Here is an 18778-nt window from a genome sequence, read left to right as displayed (position 1 = left end):
ATGTGTCAGATCGCCCCCGCGCATGCGCAGCAGCACTGGCCTGATGCTGTTTTGTTGAGAGCTTGAGAACAGAGAGTGAAACTTCAAGGCTTCAGGTGAAGAGAAGATTTTAGCCTAAATAGGCACATGAGGTACGATGTGCTGAATTGATATGCATATATGTTTTCTATGGTAATATGTGTTCGTTAATAGTCAGATAATGTTGTTTTTTGTTGTAGTTAGCTGCTCAGCTAATGATCTACTGGCTAATGCTGCTGGTTTTGTTGTTTACTAGAAATCTGGTCCATAAAACTGCTTCGTGACAGTGTTCTCTGATTATCAAAATTATATCAATCTAATTTGACCTGAAATATCAAGACGTCTTTTAGAGATATGGAGAGTTTTCTTTGCACCCAGCATTAGTTCTAATCAAAATATCTTACAAAAACATGTTTGTTAGTAGATATGTGTGACCCTTGACCGTGATCACGTAGAGTTCTATTAGGGGATGTTTTCAACGTACATGTCATGTCATTTCAGACGTGGACCTCTAAATTCCATCTATTAAAATTAAAGAAACTTTATTTAATTGCTTTCTTTTACTTTGTTTTTCAGTTTGTTCTCAAAGCTGCTGGATCAGATTTGTAGATCAAATGGATTTACACTAAAATGAAAGCATGAAAATGATGCCACAGCGATAAAGAGTTCTTTTTCTCTGTACAGTTTGCAGACGTGTCCTCGTCCTGTCATGAGATCTTGCCTGGCCCCTGGCTGCCCCTCCTGCAGTTGATGACTCTGCAGCCGGTGTGGAGATGACGGACAGTGTCAGAGCGTTTCTCCGCAATGTTGCGACGGTCAGCACCTAATTTTATTTCTGATAAACATTATGGTTTAATGTCTCATGACTTGAATGATTTCCACATCATAAGTTTGCATTTGTTTCAAAACAGAACGTTTTTCTTTACATTAAGATCAGCAGTGTTCTGTACAACAACACAGAACAAAATTCACAACATTACATCCCAAATATAATCAAATAAACAATTTATGTATATTTACATAAATAATATCTGTAATAATATCTCACAATATTACTGTATTCATTATATTTATAATAAAATAACATAATTCGATCGATTTTTAACATCATTCACACAAGTTTGCGTCAATCTAAGTGGCAATCTTTTTGTTTCATTTCAGGGGATCAAGGACTCCATCCTGGGCATTGGAACCATTTCCAAGCTCGATGCTCGTATTCAGCAGAAGAGGGAGGAGCAGAGGCGGCGCAGGACGTGCGGGGCCCTGGCGATGAGACGGGCTCAGAGCGAGGAACGAAAACAGGACAGGTAAATGTGCCATTTCACCCCTTTTAGTCAGTCTATGCTAAAGGCCCGGGTATACTTCATTTTCACAGTCACAGTCACAGTCATGTCCGCACAGCTTTCATAGTATATTTAACCGCGGATGACACATGTACAGTACAGTTGCTTTTTATACAGATGTCAGAGGGAAGAAAAAAGAATAAGAAAAGTATGCTGCTTTGTTTACTGTTGTTTCGCTTTTTACGCACTCCTTTCCAACTACCGCACAGTACATCACAACTGTACATATTGCAACTGTACAACTTGCGCATTCGCTGTTGTACACGGACCCTCCCGATGATGAAAATGATGTCATGCGACAGAACCGTTTCAGAACGTGGACGGCTGAAGTATACTTTGAGCTTTATGCCTAGAGGTCCTGATAAAATGTTTCTTCACTTTTTCCTTTAACAGTGAACCGAAACTAGCAAGTCGAATTTTCCAGTGCTGTGCCTGGAATGGAGGCGTATTTTGGGTACGTTTCTCTGTCTTTTGTTGGTCAGCTATGGTTTGATCTGTGTGTTTCACTATTATATTTATAAAAATGGAATTTCTTTTATCTCACAGCTAAGTCTGTTCCTGTTTTATCGAGTGTTTATCCCGCTGCTGCAGACCATCACTGCTAGAATCATAGGTACGCGCCTCCTTTATAGAAGTTTCATGCCAAATAGTCCAGATATTTCTTTGTTTTTATGCTTCTCCTACTGATCTGTTTTCAGGTGACCCTTCTCTGCATGGTAATGTGTGGTCCTGGCTGGAGTTCATTCTGACATCTGTATTCAGTGCTCTCTGGGTTCTGCCTCTCTTTGTGCTTAGCAAGATAGTCAACGCCATTTGGTTCCAGGTGAGACTATTTTTCACACGTGGTTTTGATCCTGTATGGTGTAGACATCAGAATTCTTTTAATCAAGCAGTTTATTAGAGCAAAACAACAATCTAGTCGGCATACTAGACATTACCAGATAAGTGGGTTGAGGCAAGTTGGAGCTAAACTCTGCAGGACAGAGGACACCCCTGGTCTATATACACACACACACACACACACACACACACACACAGGTACCGTAAAAAAGGTTTTGTAATGTTTTTGAAAGAAGTCTCTTAAATTATTTTAGTGTAAAAAGTCAAGTGATACTTTTTCTTTACAGAATTCTGTAAACATTTATTTGAAATAGAAATATTTTGTAATATTAATATAAATTCAGATAGACAGATGGATAGATATAATAGTAATTATTGAATTTGACAGAATCAATGAGCATATATATACAGTGAGGAAAATAAGTATTTGAACACCCTGCTATTTTGCAAGTTCTCCCACTTAGAAATCATGGAGGGGTCTGAAATTGTCATCGTAGGTGCATGTCCACTGTGAGAGACATAATCTAAAAAATAAAATCCAGAAATCACAATGTATGATTTTTTAACTATTTATTTGTATGATACAGCTGCAAATAAGTATTTGAACCCCTGAGAAAATCAATGTTAATATTTGGTATAGTAGCCTTTGTTTGCAATTACAGAGGTCAAACGTTTCCTGTAGTTTTTCACCAGGTTTGCACACACTGCAGGAGGGATTTTGGCCCACTCCTCCACACAGATCTTCTCCAGATCAGTCAGGTTTCTGGGCTGTCGCTGAGAAACACGGAGTTTGAGCTCCCTCCAAAGATTCTCTATTGGGTTTAGGTCTGGAGACTGGCTAGGCCACGCCAGAACCTTGATATGCTTCTTACAGAGCCACTCCTTGGTTATCCTGGCTGTGCGCTTCGGGTCATTGTCGTGTTGGAAGACCCAGCCTCGACCCATCTTCAATGCTCTAACTGAGGGAAGGAGGTTGTTCCCCAAAATCTCGCAATACATGGCCCCGGTCATCCTCTCCTTAATACAGTGCAGTCGCCCTGTCCCATGTGCAGAAAAACCCCCCCAAAGCATGATGCTACCACCCCCATGCTTCACAGTAGGGATGGTGTTCTTGGGATGGTACTCATCATTCTTCTTCCTCCAAACACGTTTAGTGGAATTATGAGCAAAAAGTTCTATTTTGGTCTCATCTGACCACATGACTTTCTCCCATGACTCCTCTGGATCATCCAAATGGTCATTGGCAAACTTAAGACGGGCCTTGACATGTGCTGGTTTAAGCAGGGGAACCTTCCGTGCCATGCATGATTTCAAACCATGACGTCTTAGTGTATTACCAACAGTAACCTTGGAAACGGTGGTCCCAGCTCTTTTCAGGTCATTGACCAGCTCCGCCCGTGTAGTTCTGGGCTGATTTCTCACCTTTCTTAGGATCATTGAGACCCCACGAGGTGAGATCTTGCATGGAGCCCCAGTCCGAGGGAGATTGACAGTCATGTTTAGCTTCTTCCATTTTCTAATGATTGCTCCAACAGTGGACCTTTTTTCACCAAGCTGCTTGGCAATTTCCCCGTAGCCCTTTCCAGCCTTGTGGAGGTGTACAATTTTGTCTCTAGTGTCTTTGGACAGCTCTTTGGTCTTGGCCATGTTAGTAGTTGGATTCTTACTGATTGTATGGGGTGGACAGGTGTCTTTATGCAGCTAACGACCTCAAACAGGTGCATCTAATTTAGGATAATAAATGGAGTGGAGGTGGACATTTTAAAGGCAGACTAACAGGTCTTTGAGGGGCAGAATTCTAGCTGATAGACAGGTGTTCAAATACTTATTTGCAGCTGTATCATACAAATAAATAGTTAAAAAATCATATATTGTGATTTCTGGATTTATTTTTTTAGATTATGTCTCTCACAGTGGACATGCACCTACGATGACAATTTCAGACCCCTCCATGATTTCCAAGTGGGAGAACTTGCAAAATAGCAGGGTGTTCAAATACTTATTTTCCTCACTGTATATCTGTTTTATGATATTTAAAATGTAGAGTTGTGAGTTTTGTTATGTTTTGTTGGGCAGGACATTGCTGATCTGGCGTTTGAAGTGTCTGGACGTAAAGCTCAGCCTTTTCCCAGCGTCAGCAAGATCATTGCAGACATGCTCTTCAATCTTCTGCTCCAGGCCCTCTTCCTCATACAGGTAGAAGATCGCTGAAATCTGTGATTTGATTCACTCAACTTGTTCATTTTTCTCTCTCTGCCTTTTTTAAACACGCCTCCTGCGCTTGTTTTATTTTTATTTTTTCAGGGGTGGATTGTGAGTCTCTTCCCCATTGATGCCATTGGTCAGCTGGTCAGTCTCCTGCACATGTCTCTGCTCTACTCGCTTTACTGTTTTGAATATCGCTGGTTTAATCACGGTAAGCTCTTGCTCATCTAATCAATTTTACATCAGATCAGCTTTTTGTCTAAACTTTTCCTGATTGAAAAGTTTTTTTTTTTAATCTCTTCTGAAGGGATTGAAATGCACCAAAGGCTGTCAAACATTGAGAGAAACTGGCCGTATTATTTTGGTTTTGGTTTGCCCATGGCACTACTGACTGCGCTGCCCTCTTCATACATCATAAGGTACAATCAGAGTTTATTTCAACTCATTCTGACCCATCTTTTGTTCTGATTGTGATTAATACTAACTCTGCTGGTTGGGTTCTCTTAAATTTTTCTATTATATTTATTTTATTTTATTTTTTATTTTATTTTATTTATTTCAGCCACTCTATATTGCCATTCTATGGGGCTGTTTACACGACAGCTTAAACTAAAAACTTAACTTTTTATGCGTTTTTTTAGCCATTAATTTACAAGACAACACCGTTTTGCGGGCCTGAAAACACAAACTTTTGAAAATGGGTTTCAAAGGGAAGTTTTTGAAAATAATACCGTTATTGTGTCCATGTAAAATACAAAAATGTGAATTTGTGACGGTGACGTCATGCACATGCGTATTACGTGTTCAGTCTATAGACCCCTTCACGTTGACGTCACAGGAAAATTCGCAGTGCGCAAATCGGGGTCAGAAAGTTCATTCCATCCCATTTAATTGTGTGTTAACCAGAGAATTTCTCGTCAAGAAAGAAATGCCTACTCGTTGCGTCGTGTACTGTGAAAATTGCACCAGTTGTGGAGTCAAGTTTTTCAGGATTCCTGCAGGATCTCATGAACATCTGTTCAGATAGATACTGCTATCTGCTAAGTCTGTAGCATGACACAGGTCACAATTAATGCCAGATATCAACTATTAAATCTATAAATAACTATAAATTTCATTTTACAAAGTGACATCGCCAACTACTGGCCAGGCAGCAGAATTCAGCGTTTTAGTTGTTTTTGCAGGTCCGTATAAACAGGTATCGTTTTGACAATGTTGCCGTCTGTACGCGAAAACCGCTTTTAGTTATCGTGTAAATGTACCCTGTGTGACAAATGTCTGGATTTTTTGTTTTATTATTGTATTTCTGTAGCCTGGCAAGCCAGACCCACATCAAGATGTTGGGTCTGGGAACACACCATTGGCAGGGCTCAATACGAGGGGCGGGATAAATGGTTGTCTACAACCAATCAGAGCGTTTTCCCACCAGCGGAGCTAGTTGATAGATTAAACTTTTGCCGGATCTGGTCGGCAAAACTACGAACACATCTTCCTTTTTTAAGAATGACTTAAGTGCCGTTATTTGTTCTTTTCTCAAAGAAAAGCTTAACTCCAAGTCCTCCAGTGTCGCGGCCAAAGCCGATTCGAAAGACCGCTGTTCACCAGCAGCAGCAGCCATTCTTTGTTTTCAAGTAGCAGGGAACCGTCGCAACTCTGTCGTCATTACAAGCCCGCCTACCGACTCTATAGTTTGGTTTAGAGTTTGGTTTTTCCAGCTCGAAAGCCAATGGAGAGTTGCCAGACCACCTTGGCTGCAAAATGAAATTTGCTGCCGCTAGGGTGCGTCTAGATTTCTAGGCTAGTATTTCTGAGACATCCCTAGTGTTTTCCTCTGCTAAAATGTTTAGTATAGCAGCATGGATAATGTATCATTTCTGTGCCTCAGCTGAATCTTGCACTCTTTCCTCCAGCGGCTGTTTGTTCTCCATTCTCTTCCCGCTTTTCATCATCAGCGCTAATGAAGCAAAAACCCCAGTCAAACTCTAGTAAGTGTTTTCATTTTTTTGTTTTGTTTTGAATATTATTTACGAAAAAGCAGCGATTGTAATGTTCTACATCATTGTTTTTTCCAACGTCGCAGCCACTTCCAGCTCCGCCTCTTTTCCCTGGTCGTCCTCATCAGTAACAAACTGTTCCACAAGACGGTTCACATGCAGAGCTCCATCACGACCTCCACGTCCACAGAGAAACTGCCCTCACCTCACGTGTCCCCAACGCGCCAGCGACCTCTACCCCCCCAGTGACCTCTTTCAGGATTCCTAACTCTGTTCGGGTTGAGAGAGTCGGGCGGATAGGAAAACGATTAGGTTTGCGTCATCTGAATTTGAAAGTGTGTGTCGATGTTCTTCTGTGGGATGAATCGGACAGGTTAGTATTGTAATTGGCCGGTGTTCAAGACTGGATGCACAAGGTCATGATTCTCTGTGTGATTTTTGTTTTTTTGGACTATTTTTGTACCCATGATGTGCCATTTGGGTGATTTGTAGAGACAGCACAAAGACCTCAGCATGCACATTTCCTGTGAACTGGCCCACCCTCTTCTTTTAGGCCCTGTAGTTTCTATCTCGACTCATTTTATCTATTTATGGCCTTCTTTTTAATTTTATGTAATGACTTTTTCTGCCTTGTGTGGCCCAGACAAATGATAATGTGTTTATTAGTTAACACTAAGCTCTATGACATGCTTAAGTTAATGAAAGGGCCCCAACTTCCCCCAATGGTTCATTTTTCTGCACTGAAAACTGAACTAAACTGAAAAACGATCAAATTGAAAGGCATCTTTATGCAAATGATGTTTCTTGATCTAAAATGTTATCTGCTAGACTTTTTAAAGCTCATTACTTTATTGACTAGACATCATCTTAAAAGAATAGTTCAGCCAAAAATAAAAATTATATCATCATTTATTCTGTTATCTGCGGAACACATAAATAGAGATTTTGCAGAATGTTCATGCTGCTCAAGTCACTATATTCTTTTGTTGTATGAAAAAGAGCCGTGTAAACGTTTTTGTATTCCACAGAAGAACGACATTTAGAATTACATGAGAGTGAATAAATGATGACAGAATTTAGTTTTTTGGTTAAAATATTCTACTAATGTAATAATGTAAAACTCAAAAGGGAGCTGCTTTTTATTTCGCTTCTTTTATAATGTGTTTTTATTTTGGGAATACCATGTCAACATGATCCAGTGTCGTCTGTAATGGTTTGGGGATGATTTTCAACAGTATGCACAAGTTTTATTCCTCTGCTGCTGTCTGGTGACACTGCCAAACTGTGTGACACATGTGAAACTGTCAGTTCTTTAAATGATCATGGATCCAGTTTCCGATGAATGCTGGCATGTCAAGTGGATATCTACTGGTGGTGTATGTTCCTGGAGTTCAGTACCTGAAACCTGTTTTCGAACATTTGAAACTGAAGCACATGCTAAACGCCCGTTTTGATGTCATTGTAGCTATGGGGGGAGGGTGGTGTGTATTTTAAAAAGGGTTGTAATTATTGTCAGGAGTCCATAGTGTTACACCTACAGACAGATATTTGTGAGTGACATTTTGTAAAAGTATTACATTTATTTCAATAAATTTGGTCTGTATACAGTACTTGTTTAGAGTGGATTTGTTATTTTACATTTTACGTTTATGCATTTGGCAGATGTTTCTATCAAAAGCGACTCAAAATGCCATCAATAAAATGCACCTGTGTTTCGTTGTCCATAACATACGCCTGCCCATACCATAACCCCACCGCCACCATGGGCCACTCGATCCACAACGTTCGCTCACCCACACGACACCATACACAATGTCTGCCATCTGCCCTGTACAGTGAAAACCGGGATTCATACGGGAAGAGAACACCTCTCCAAAGTCCCAGACGCCATTGAATGTGAGCATTTGCCCACTCAAGTCGGTTACGACGACGAACTGCTGTCAGGTCGAGACCCCGATGAGGACAACGAGCATGCAGATGAGCTTCCCTGAGACGGTTTCTGTCAGTTTGTGCAGAAAGTCTTTAGTTATGCAAACCGATTGTTGCAGCAGCTGTCCGGGTGGCTGGTCTCAGACGATCTTGGAGGTGAAGATGCTGGATGTGGAGGTCCTGGGCTAGTGTGGTTACACGTGGTCTGCGGTTGTGAGGCCGGTTGGATGTACTGCCAAATTCTCTAAAACGCCTTTGGAGACAGCTTATGGTAGAGAAATGAACATTCAATTCACGGGCAACAGCTCTGGTGGACATTCCTGCAGTCAGCATGCCAATTGCACGCTCCCTCAAAACTTGCGACATCTGTGGCATTGTGCTGTGTGATAAAACGGCACATTTTAGAGTGGCCAGCCTAAGGCACACCTGTGCAATAATCATGCTGTCTAATCATCTAATTAGATCTCGGCAAAGGAGAAGTGCTCACTAACACAGATTTAGACAGATTTGTGAACAATATTTGAGAGAAATAGGCCTTTTGTGTACATAGAAAAAGTCTTAAATCTTTGGGTTCAGCTCATGAAAAATGGGGGCAAAAACAAAAGTGTTGCGTTTATAATTTTGTTCAGTGTAGCCTATATAATATACTTTAATTGTTTTTTGGTTTTCCTTTTCTAATCTCATGTATCAGTCACAATACATCAGACGACTCAAGTCACTTTTTGTTGCAAGACAAAGCAGACAACTATCCTAAATAAACACTTTGCTTTGAAAATACTTTTTCCCCTTCTTGACATTATGAACGTGTACGTGAAATGTTATCTAATAATTAAAATAACATAAATATGTTATGATACTTGATCCTTGACATGAAACTTGAAAGTTCAAGTTTTAAAGTTGACGAGTGCAGCATGGACTCCACAGTGCTGACTGTCTTTCTCCAACTAGGACACGTCATATCTGGAGCGCCATGCGGAACTCGTCTTTTTGACACACTTGAATGACATCTCGAAGACCAATCAGCGGAAGCCATTCTTGTGGATTGCGACGCTGAGCCAATTAGCGCCCTCTCTACGTGGATGGGCGGGACTTGAACGCAGAGAGGGTTGTGTGTGAGAGTGTGGAAGGGCTGGAGTGAGTGAACAGCCGATGAATAAGACTGGTAATTGTGCAAATTTATTATTTTTAAGCTCATTTATCGCAACTATACGGGTTTGTTGTCATTATACTTGCTCATGTGCATTAAATAATACATTTACATATGATAAAATAGCTTGTGAAAGTGTGACATAGGTGTGATATTAGCTAGCAGCTAATGAGCTAATGAAGAATTTAATAGTTTATTTTCACGAATAGTTTGTCAGGAAAACACAGTGTTAATGTGCATGTTGATGCTCTCTGAATTGATTTATCTGCCTGTACGTATGAGTTTAAGTATCAGTTAGTAGGATTTTGCATAGGAATTGTGCACACACTGACTGTTCCTGTTTTCACAGAGACTTTACACTTTAATAGATGATAAAAGGTGCAGACTGATCGATTTCTTAAACTGCTTTACCCCTAAAATTCGTATTTGACGCTTAATGGATTTAGAAAAACCTCTTTCATCGCGTAAAAAATAAATAGCAGAATTGCATAATCATTTAGAAGTTTAAATCTGGAAAAATGTGTTTATTGCTTGTTACTAAAGGAGTCCTATCCTACACTGGTCTCGCATTTCCCCCCCTTAAGTGTTATATTTTAAGTTACAATTCAACATGTTGTTGTTGTCCCTTTTGTCAGGTATCAAGAGTTAGTCCTGCCTCCTGTGTGTTAAGATGACCAAGATGGGTTTCCTGCGGCTGTCCTATGAGAAACAGGACACCCTGCTGAAGCTGCTCATCCTGTCTATGGCAGCCGTCCTGTGTGAGTGGATGCATGTCCCTTTATATCAAAACTCCTGACTAGATGCCAACTGTCCTCTAATTCTTGTCATTTTCTTCCAGCGTTCTCCACCAGATTGTTCTCCGTGTTGCGGTTCGAGAGCGTCATCCATGAGTTTGATCCGTAAGTACAGCTTTCGGGTCGTTATTTTGACAGCATCCCAAGAACCTGTTTAACTGAGTTTCCTATTTGTTTAATGACAGGTATTTCAATTACCGGACCACTCGCTTCTTGACAGAAGAGGGTTTTTACAAATTCCATAACTGGTTTGATGATCGGGCTTGGTATCCACTTGGGAGGATTATAGGAGGCACCATCTATCCCGGTACAGCTGAAGGACACTCATTTCAAAATTTATAGCAACATACTTGCACTTCCATTGTTGTCTTGAGCCAAGTACCAAATCTCAGAATGCTTCAGTCATGCTGCAACAATGTCATTTTATTTAATGAAATGTTGCCCTGGAAAATATTATTTCCAATAGAGAGGAATTCTTGTTGGCAGTGCTTGCTTAATGTCACTTCCTTATTATTATTGCACAAACATTAAACAAACATTTGGATTAAAGGGATAGTTTACTCAAAAAAGAAAACTGTCATCATGTACTCACCCTCAAGTTGTTCCAAACCTGTAAGAGTTTCTTTCTTCTGTTGAACACAAAAGAAGATATCTTGAAGAATGTTGGTAATCAAACAGTTGATGGCAATTTGTCACTCCAGTCACATGACATTTATTTATTTACCACTTTATGTAATAGATTGCTTTAAAGCAAGCAGCTTTGCAGTATTAAACATGAGTGTTGCTTTCAATTAGAATTACAACTTCGATTTCGACTATAAAGAAGCTCTCCAGTTTGTTTGAAATGAAGTCACACCGGTTTGTTCATAGATTTAGCTTGAAATATATCTGGCATTTAAACTTTAATGTGTAACTTGATGTGTAACAGATTCATTAAATTCAATTGTGAAGTATCATTACTTTAATTTACTTGATTGGACTTTTTTTGCCTAATGAACCGAGATCTCATAAACTTGAACCATATTTAGGGACTAGCAACACCCTAGCAACCAGCCAGAGAGCCTGGCACCCTCATAGCATTAGGCTAAAACCACTTTAAACACTGTCGCTTCTGTATAGCAACCACCCTGTCATTTTGTTGGTGACTTTTGCATCTATTTAAAACCAATACATCACAATATAGAATACAGCTCCTTTTGCCAAATTAAATGTCATGTGTTTCTTCTTTTTTGTCTATAGGGTTGATGATCACATCTGCGGCTCTGTATCACGTGCTGCACTTCTTCCACATCACAATCGACATCCGCAATGTGTGTGTGTTCCTTGCCCCTCTCTTCTCCTCCTTCACCGCTATCGTCACCTACCACTTCACCAAAGAGCTCAAGGTGAGGTGAACCGCAGCACTCGCCCATCACACCCTAATCAGTGGTACCTGCTCATAATTTATATGAGCTTATATAAATCTAAAGGCTAGCCCACACTAAACGATTTTTTAAATATTATAAAACTTTCAAAATGTGAGAGACCTCAAACCTGGCGATAAATAAAATCATAGATTTAACAGTTTTGGTCCTATAGTGTGTCCTATAGTGTCCCGACTGTGAACATGAGAAATCTCGCAAAATCTCTTGTGGTCAAATGTGACTCTAGAGTAAATAAACATGGAGGATGACGGGCAAAAAGAAATGCCGATGATAATGTTTGGACTGCTTTTTATAGAAAATTCACAGAAAAAGAGAGAAAAAGGTTTGTGCTTGGCCTGCTGCACCATGACTGTGGTTGTTATGCTTTTGTCAGCTCACTCTCTTATTTGGTATCATTTCGTTCCATGTGGCAATCTACAGAGTGTGTGTGCGTTTGTCCAACAGAATTCTGATTGTAAATATTCAACATGTTGGATATTTATGATTTGAGATCGGTGTGGCCTCTTAACACACCTCACACCACAGGAAAATCTGGTACGATAATCTGTAGAACCATCAAGATAATCGGGACTTTACCTGGGATTGTCAGAAGGGTAGAGTTGGGCCCAAAATTGTTCAGATTATCAACTAACGGCTCAATCTAACTGAAGTAACACTTTGTTTCAGGATGCGGGCGCAGGGCTTCTGGCTGCCGCCATGATCGCAGTCGTCCCTGGATACATCTCTCGTTCTGTGGCAGGCTCTTATGACAATGAAGGTACAGTCTTGTTTCAGAGGTATTGTGTATAATGTTATGTTTTTAATAAGTAGTCATCAAGAAAGTTTAGAATTTCTGTCAAAAGTTTGTGGTCGGTACGTGTTTTTTTTTATAAAGATTTATAAGTTTTATAGTTAAGACTTAAGGTTATAAAATATTATTTCAAATAAAAGCTCTTCTTTTGAACTTTCTATTCATCAAAGAATCCTGTAAAAAAATCTATAATGATTTCCACAAAAATATACAGCAGCATGTTTTCAACATTGAATAAAAATAAATGTTTCTTGGACACCAAATCAAAAAATGATTTCTGAAGGATCACGTGACACAGAAGACACAGAAACTGAAATTCAGCTTTGCATCACAGGAACAAGTTGCATTTTAAAATAGAATATTTAAAATGATTTAGTTATTTAAAAACAAAATCACAGTATTACAGTTTTTGAAAGAAATGCAGCCTTGGTGAGCATAAGAGACTACTTACAGACCCCAAACTTTCGAACGGGGTGTGTGTGTGTGGTTTATTAATTTTTAGTATACACATAAAACATTTATATGTTAATAATATATACAGGGTTTCCACAAATCCTTGGAAGTTTGTGAATCTGGAAGATAAAAATTCAAGGCCCTGGAAAGTTTTTAAAAATAAACATGCATAGATACAGGTCCTTGATAGTGCTTGAATTTATTTTGTGCAATAAGTTTTCTGGAAAGAATTCCATATTATTCCCTCCGGTCCGCTAATGTGTTATTTCGCCAACACTTCGTGGCCTATGTATACTAGCTTGCTTGATTTACGTTAGTTATGCGCAATTACGCGTTACGTTAAGTGTTTCACGCGTGAGGTACTTTGTGTTGTACAAAACTAACAATGTATCTTACAAGGTAACGCAATGTAACCTTACTCTCACTTGAAATGTGTCCCCCCACATTAAGTCCTATAATTTGAGGGTATTGGATCTGGAAAGTCCTTGAATTTGAAGTTAACCAAAGTGTGGGAACCCTGTATATATAATATATATATAATTTTGTTTCCTTTGGGATATATAGGAATCGCCATTTTCTGCATGCTGCTGACGTACTACATGTGGATCAAAGCAGTGAAGACGGGCTCCGTTTACTGGTCATCCATGTGTGCGCTGGCTTATTTTTACATGGTGAGCCAAATTTCAGTCCCATTGTCGCTTTGAATTGGGGTTGTTTTAGAGCAGATAATTTAATGTATGTTTTCAGTTGAATCATTATTTTATTTGAATACACAAAACAAGTGATTTCATTAACAACACCTTTGTGTGTTGGCATCAGGTGTCCTCCTGGGGTGGTTACGTGTTTCTGATCAACCTCATTCCGCTGCACGTGCTGGTGTTGATGCTGACCGGGCGTTTCTCTCATCGCATCTATGTGGCGTATTGCACAGTCTACTGCCTGGGCACCGTCCTCTCCATGCAGATCTCTTTTGTTGGATTCCAGGTGAGGAGCTGAATATCAGCTTCGAGGAATTGCTATCATTATAAACTTCCAAATAGATAAGTAATCTCTCCCGCTCTTCCTGTAGCCTGTCCAGTCCTCTGAACACATGGCTGCATTCGGAGTGTTTGGCCTGTGTCAGATTCACGCTTTTGTGGATTACCTCCGGAGCAAGCTGAACACGCAACAGTTTGAAGTGTTGTTCAAGAGTGTCATTTCGCTGGTCGGTATCATCCTGCTCTCTGCAGGTGGTGTGCTCATGCTGACAGGTAATTCAAAAAAATGATTACATTTTTGAATTTAATAATGATGAAATGGCTTTTTTTTTTTGTCATTTAAATATTATTTTTAAATAGTTTGTTTTTGTATTGGCTTATGTTAGGGACAATCTCACCTTGGACTGGCCGTTTTTACTCTCTGCTGGATCCTTCATACGCCAAGAACAACATCCCCATCATCGCCTCTGTGTCTGAGCACCAGCCCACCACCTGGTCCTCCTACTACTTTGACCTGCAGCTTCTGGTCTTCATGTTTCCAGGTACAGCACCTTCCTGAGTTTCTTTTTTAAATGAGTAACTTTTTTGCATTCCCCCGAGAAACTTTGTGTTCACTCGCAAAGAACACAAACGTTTTTGCAAACGAATGTAAAGTTTCTCTGGGGAATGCAAAAGCATTGACTTATTATTTTTTCTCACATCTAATTATATTTTCTTTACCTTGTCCCTTTAGAGGGGCTCTGTAGATTAGATCTGCACGATTCTGGATAAATTGAGAATCACATTTTTTTTTTTTTTTTTTTACAGACATCACGATTCTAAACAAAATAACGTAATTTACTAGAAGTTCTGACAAAATGCAAAAAAAAATGCAGTCTATTTAAAATGTTTTATTAATCTGAATTGTTTAAAAAAAAAACTGGGTTTGATTCAATGACTTGCTCATAAATACTTTTTTCATTACTGGATGAATCAGTGTTTTTGAACAAATCTCTTGAATGAACGATTCAATGACAAATACATTTTTAACAGTCAACACCTGGTGGTGTAACTATGCAATCGATACAATCGTTATTTGATTCAAAAGGTGATTTGCTCTTTTTTTCGTAGACATCAGTGTTTTTATCCGAACTATAAACTTTTATCCCTGTACTTCAGTGATACGATTATTTGTAACACCGGAATAACGATACCGTGTGGTTGAAAAGACTGTTTGTTTAGCTGTTTCATACATGACAACTGCTCTCTCTGGATCAGCAGCTGCGCAAACACCGATTCCAATATTCCAATGTGATTTTGTCAAAGGTTTAATGGACAGACTGGCGAATCATTGTCATTTAGGAATAAGATTGCATGGGTGTTTGAATCGAGATCATGATCTTTTAACGATTAGTCATGCAGATCTAATATGGATTCATCCGATTAGTGTTTTTAAATGTTAACAAATTTTTTTTTACAATTAAAGTAAGAATATTACACAACAATGTCTAACAAATCACATAAGAGAGAGCAGAAATATGCATACAATCACACACATATCTATAAACCTGGTGTGTTATTGTTTCCTCTTCTGTGCTTGATTTAAAAATGTATTTACTTATCTATTTTCAAATTAAATTTTATATAAGAAATTTAAATTTCTGCTTACTGTCCCTTGTATTTGCACCCCTGTTGCCACTTCTAAATTTATGTCTTAAGGCCTGTTCACACTAAGGACCATAACTATAACAATAAAGAAGATATAGTCCTAAAAATCGTTCTTAATATAGAAGAATAGTCCACACCACATATATAACGATAACTGCACAGAGAAGCAATATCATTGGAATCACTTTCAGAACTATTTTCTCCAGCTGATGAATGAAAAAACATTGACAGCCAATCAGAATCCATCCTGCTTTAAAGCACTTGAGCATTTAAAGGAGAACTCCGGTCAATTTGACAAATTGACCGGAGTTCTCCTTTAAAGCTGCAGATGACAAAACTGCTTCACATGTTTAGAATAAACAGATTGATATTGTTTGCTGGTGTGGACTCAAATATAGTTGTCTTTATAGTTATCGATCTTGGTGTGAACAGGCCATTATACCCACTAGAACATGCTGTTTCTAATAAAGACTAAATTTTTTTTTAATTTTTTTTAAAATATCACAGCATCAGATGTGTTGAATCTGTCATCTCTTGTTTCTCCAGTTGGTCTTTATTACTGCTTTAACAACCTCTCCGATGCCACAATTTTCATCATCATGTACGGCGTCACCAGCATGTACTTCTCAGCTGTCATGGTAAGACACTTCTACTTTATTTTGGTTTGAAGTTGGTTTATTGGTGTTTCTCTCTTCAGGGTGGAAGCTTTGACCCTAGTTTTATCTGTTCTGCTCAGGTCCGTCTCATGTTGGTCCTGGCCCCCGTCATGTGCATCCTGTCTGGCATTGGCGTTTCTCAGGTCCTCACCACCTACATGAAAAACTTGGATGTCAGCCGACCGGACAAGAAATCCAAGAAGCAGCAGGACTCCACCTACCCAATCAAGAATGAGGTACGATAAATGCTCTGTTTAATCTTTCTTAGTTTTTCTTGTGTCATTGGTTCACTCAGTGATGTGATGCTCTGATTGGTCCGTAGGTGGCGAGTGGGATGATTCTGGTCATGGCGTTCTTCCTCATCACATACACTTTCCACTCCACCTGGGTGACCAGCGAGGCTTACTCCTCCCCCTCCATTGTGCTCTCCGCTCGCGGTGGTGACGGCAGTCGCATCATCTTCGATGACTTCAGGGAGGCATATTACTGGCTCAGACACAACACACCGGAGGTCGGTGGGATCCATCAGTCCATTGGCCATCATAAACTTCCTGTTTCTTTTGATTCCGCACAGTTTTGCCAATCTCACATTGCTTTTGTTTGTGTACAGGATGCTAAAGTCATGTCGTGGTGGGATTATGGGTATCAAATAACAGCGATGGCCAATCGAACGATTCTAGTTGACAACAACACTTGGAATAACACTCACATCTCCAGAGTTGGTCAGGTGATTAAGAAATATAGTTTTGCTGTTTACAATTTTTATAATGAGATATATAGTGGATTAAATATATTTTAGGCATTTTTATAAAACATTTTTTTTCTAAATATCTTTGCAGGCTATGGCCTCCACAGAGGAGAAAGCCTATGAGATTATGAGAGAGCTGGATGTTAGCTACGTCCTGGTGATCTTTGGTGGATTGACGGGATATTCATCTGATGGTACGGGCTTAGATTAATTTTGAACCATCGAAGCAGCTTTGTGGTCCTTAACGTTTGTAATATCTGGATTGGATGAAACCTGAATAACATATAAAAAATTTCATAAGTTTACATGAATTTCTTTTAGACATCAATAAGTTCCTGTGGATGGTCCGTATCGGGGGCAGCACGGACACAGGGAAGCACATAAAGGAACACGACTACTACACGCCCACCGGAGAGTTCCGTGTGGACCGCGAAGGGTCCCCCGTCCTGCTCAACTGTCTCATGTACAAGATGTGCTACTATCGCTTCGGCCAGGTCTACACCGAAGCCAGTGAGTATCTACTTATTCAGCTATTTACAATTTGCTCCGTTTGATGTTTTTCCAGTTAACATCATGGTATGTATATGTGTTATTAATATTTTATTATCATTTAGTGTTATTTTATTAAATATAATTATATTGATTACAGTATTTATTATAATTTTCATATTGATCAATATTATATTTAACTATTTTAATTTTATATTCTTTTTATTTCTTAAAATTATTTTATTTAACATGAATTTGTTTAATATTATTTTATATATAATATTTTATTTTCTTATTGATTCATATTTCCTATTATATTGAATATTTGTATTTAATGTTATTTTATTATGATAAAATGATGATATAATATGTATATATAATACTTACGAATAAGTGTCATTACAGAAGTACATTAGGTTGCAAGTGCTGTTTCATGTTAACTTTAATTCATGGTTTTAACAAAAAAAATCGAAGAAGTTTTGGACGACTAGAACTATGTTTACCTTTCATTTCAGAGCGTCCTCCTGGTTATGACAGAGTTCGTAACGCTGAGATTGGCAACAAGGACTTTGAGCTGGATGTGCTGGAGGAAGCGTATACTACAGAGCACTGGCTCGTCAGGATATACAAGGTAAACTTGAACTCACCCGTGCATCTTTAACCGTTGTTGTCCTTCCAAACCATCCTAACTTCCATTGATGATCTCCTGCTTTGCCTCCATAGGTCAAAGACCTTGACAACCGTGGCCTCTCAAGAACGTAAAACTCAAAATCCCACCCCCCTCTCTCGAACACACAGCACTGAACGTCTGCTGCCCCCCTTCCCACGATCCGAGGAGAAAGCGTGAAAACTTTTTTATACTTTTGTTGTAATTGCTGAAAGAGATTTTCTTTTCATACCTTTTTTTTTTCTTGGTTTGTTTTTTAAATTTGATCTTCAAATATTATGTTTTGTCTGTACTCGGGGCAGAAAGGTGTCAAATGATCACCTGAAAAGGTGAGGGATAAATGTTTAAAAATGTTCAGAAGTCATTTCTGCAATCAACTGGCCAGATAACTGTTTGATTTGTCTTTAAATGGGTGAATAAAGGAGTGACTGGGAGAAAATTGATCAGTGTCTTTCTTTTTAACCAATAAAATCACATGCACGCCCAAGTTTGAGTCAAGACCATACTCACTGAGATCTAGACCCCAATCACACCCCCAATATGCTTAGACCAAGATTTGTTGGTCCGAGAACCAAGCAGTCCATTTTAATGCATTGAAATAGAAACGGAGTTTCATTTGTTTATAGTTCATATAACGGCTGGGAAAATTCAAAAACA

The 18778-nt window shown here is 39.1% G+C and overlaps 2 protein-coding genes across 2 annotated transcripts; both read left to right on the top strand.

Annotated features, from left to right (window-relative positions):
* Window positions 1–7: 7 nt before the first annotated feature.
* On the top strand, window positions 8–8010 carry ei24 (EI24 autophagy associated transmembrane protein). Its single transcript, XM_084400958.1, has 11 exons — window positions 8–131; window positions 703–833; window positions 1180–1325; window positions 1755–1815; window positions 1908–1974; window positions 2060–2184; window positions 4278–4397; window positions 4506–4617; window positions 4714–4825; window positions 6317–6391; window positions 6487–8010. The coding sequence occupies exons 2-11, from the start codon at window positions 792–794 to the stop codon at window positions 6647–6649; spliced, it is 1023 nt and encodes a 340-aa protein (XP_084257084.1). The 5' UTR covers window positions 8–131; window positions 703–791; the 3' UTR covers window positions 6650–8010.
* Window positions 8011–9251: 1241 nt separating this feature from the next.
* Window positions 9252–18560, top strand: stt3a (STT3 oligosaccharyltransferase complex catalytic subunit A). Its single transcript, XM_084400596.1, has 18 exons — window positions 9252–9491; window positions 10112–10234; window positions 10315–10375; window positions 10456–10577; window positions 11510–11655; window positions 12361–12451; window positions 13502–13608; window positions 13757–13921; window positions 14007–14187; window positions 14301–14456; window positions 16108–16199; window positions 16298–16453; window positions 16540–16728; window positions 16828–16944; window positions 17057–17159; window positions 17287–17475; window positions 17970–18085; window positions 18178–18560. Exons 2-18 carry the CDS (start codon window positions 10147–10149, stop codon window positions 18214–18216), a joined length of 2118 nt encoding a protein of 705 aa, XP_084256722.1. The 5' UTR covers window positions 9252–9491; window positions 10112–10146; the 3' UTR covers window positions 18217–18560.
* Window positions 18561–18778: the final 218 nt, after the last annotated feature.

The sequence above is a fragment of the Rutilus rutilus genome (genome assembly GCF_951802725.1).
Source record: "Rutilus rutilus genome assembly, chromosome: 25".
NCBI lineage: Eukaryota > Metazoa > Chordata > Actinopteri > Cypriniformes > Leuciscidae > Rutilus > Rutilus rutilus.
Note: the sequence above shows the minus strand (reverse complement) of the source record. Positions and strands in the feature narration are given on the sequence as shown.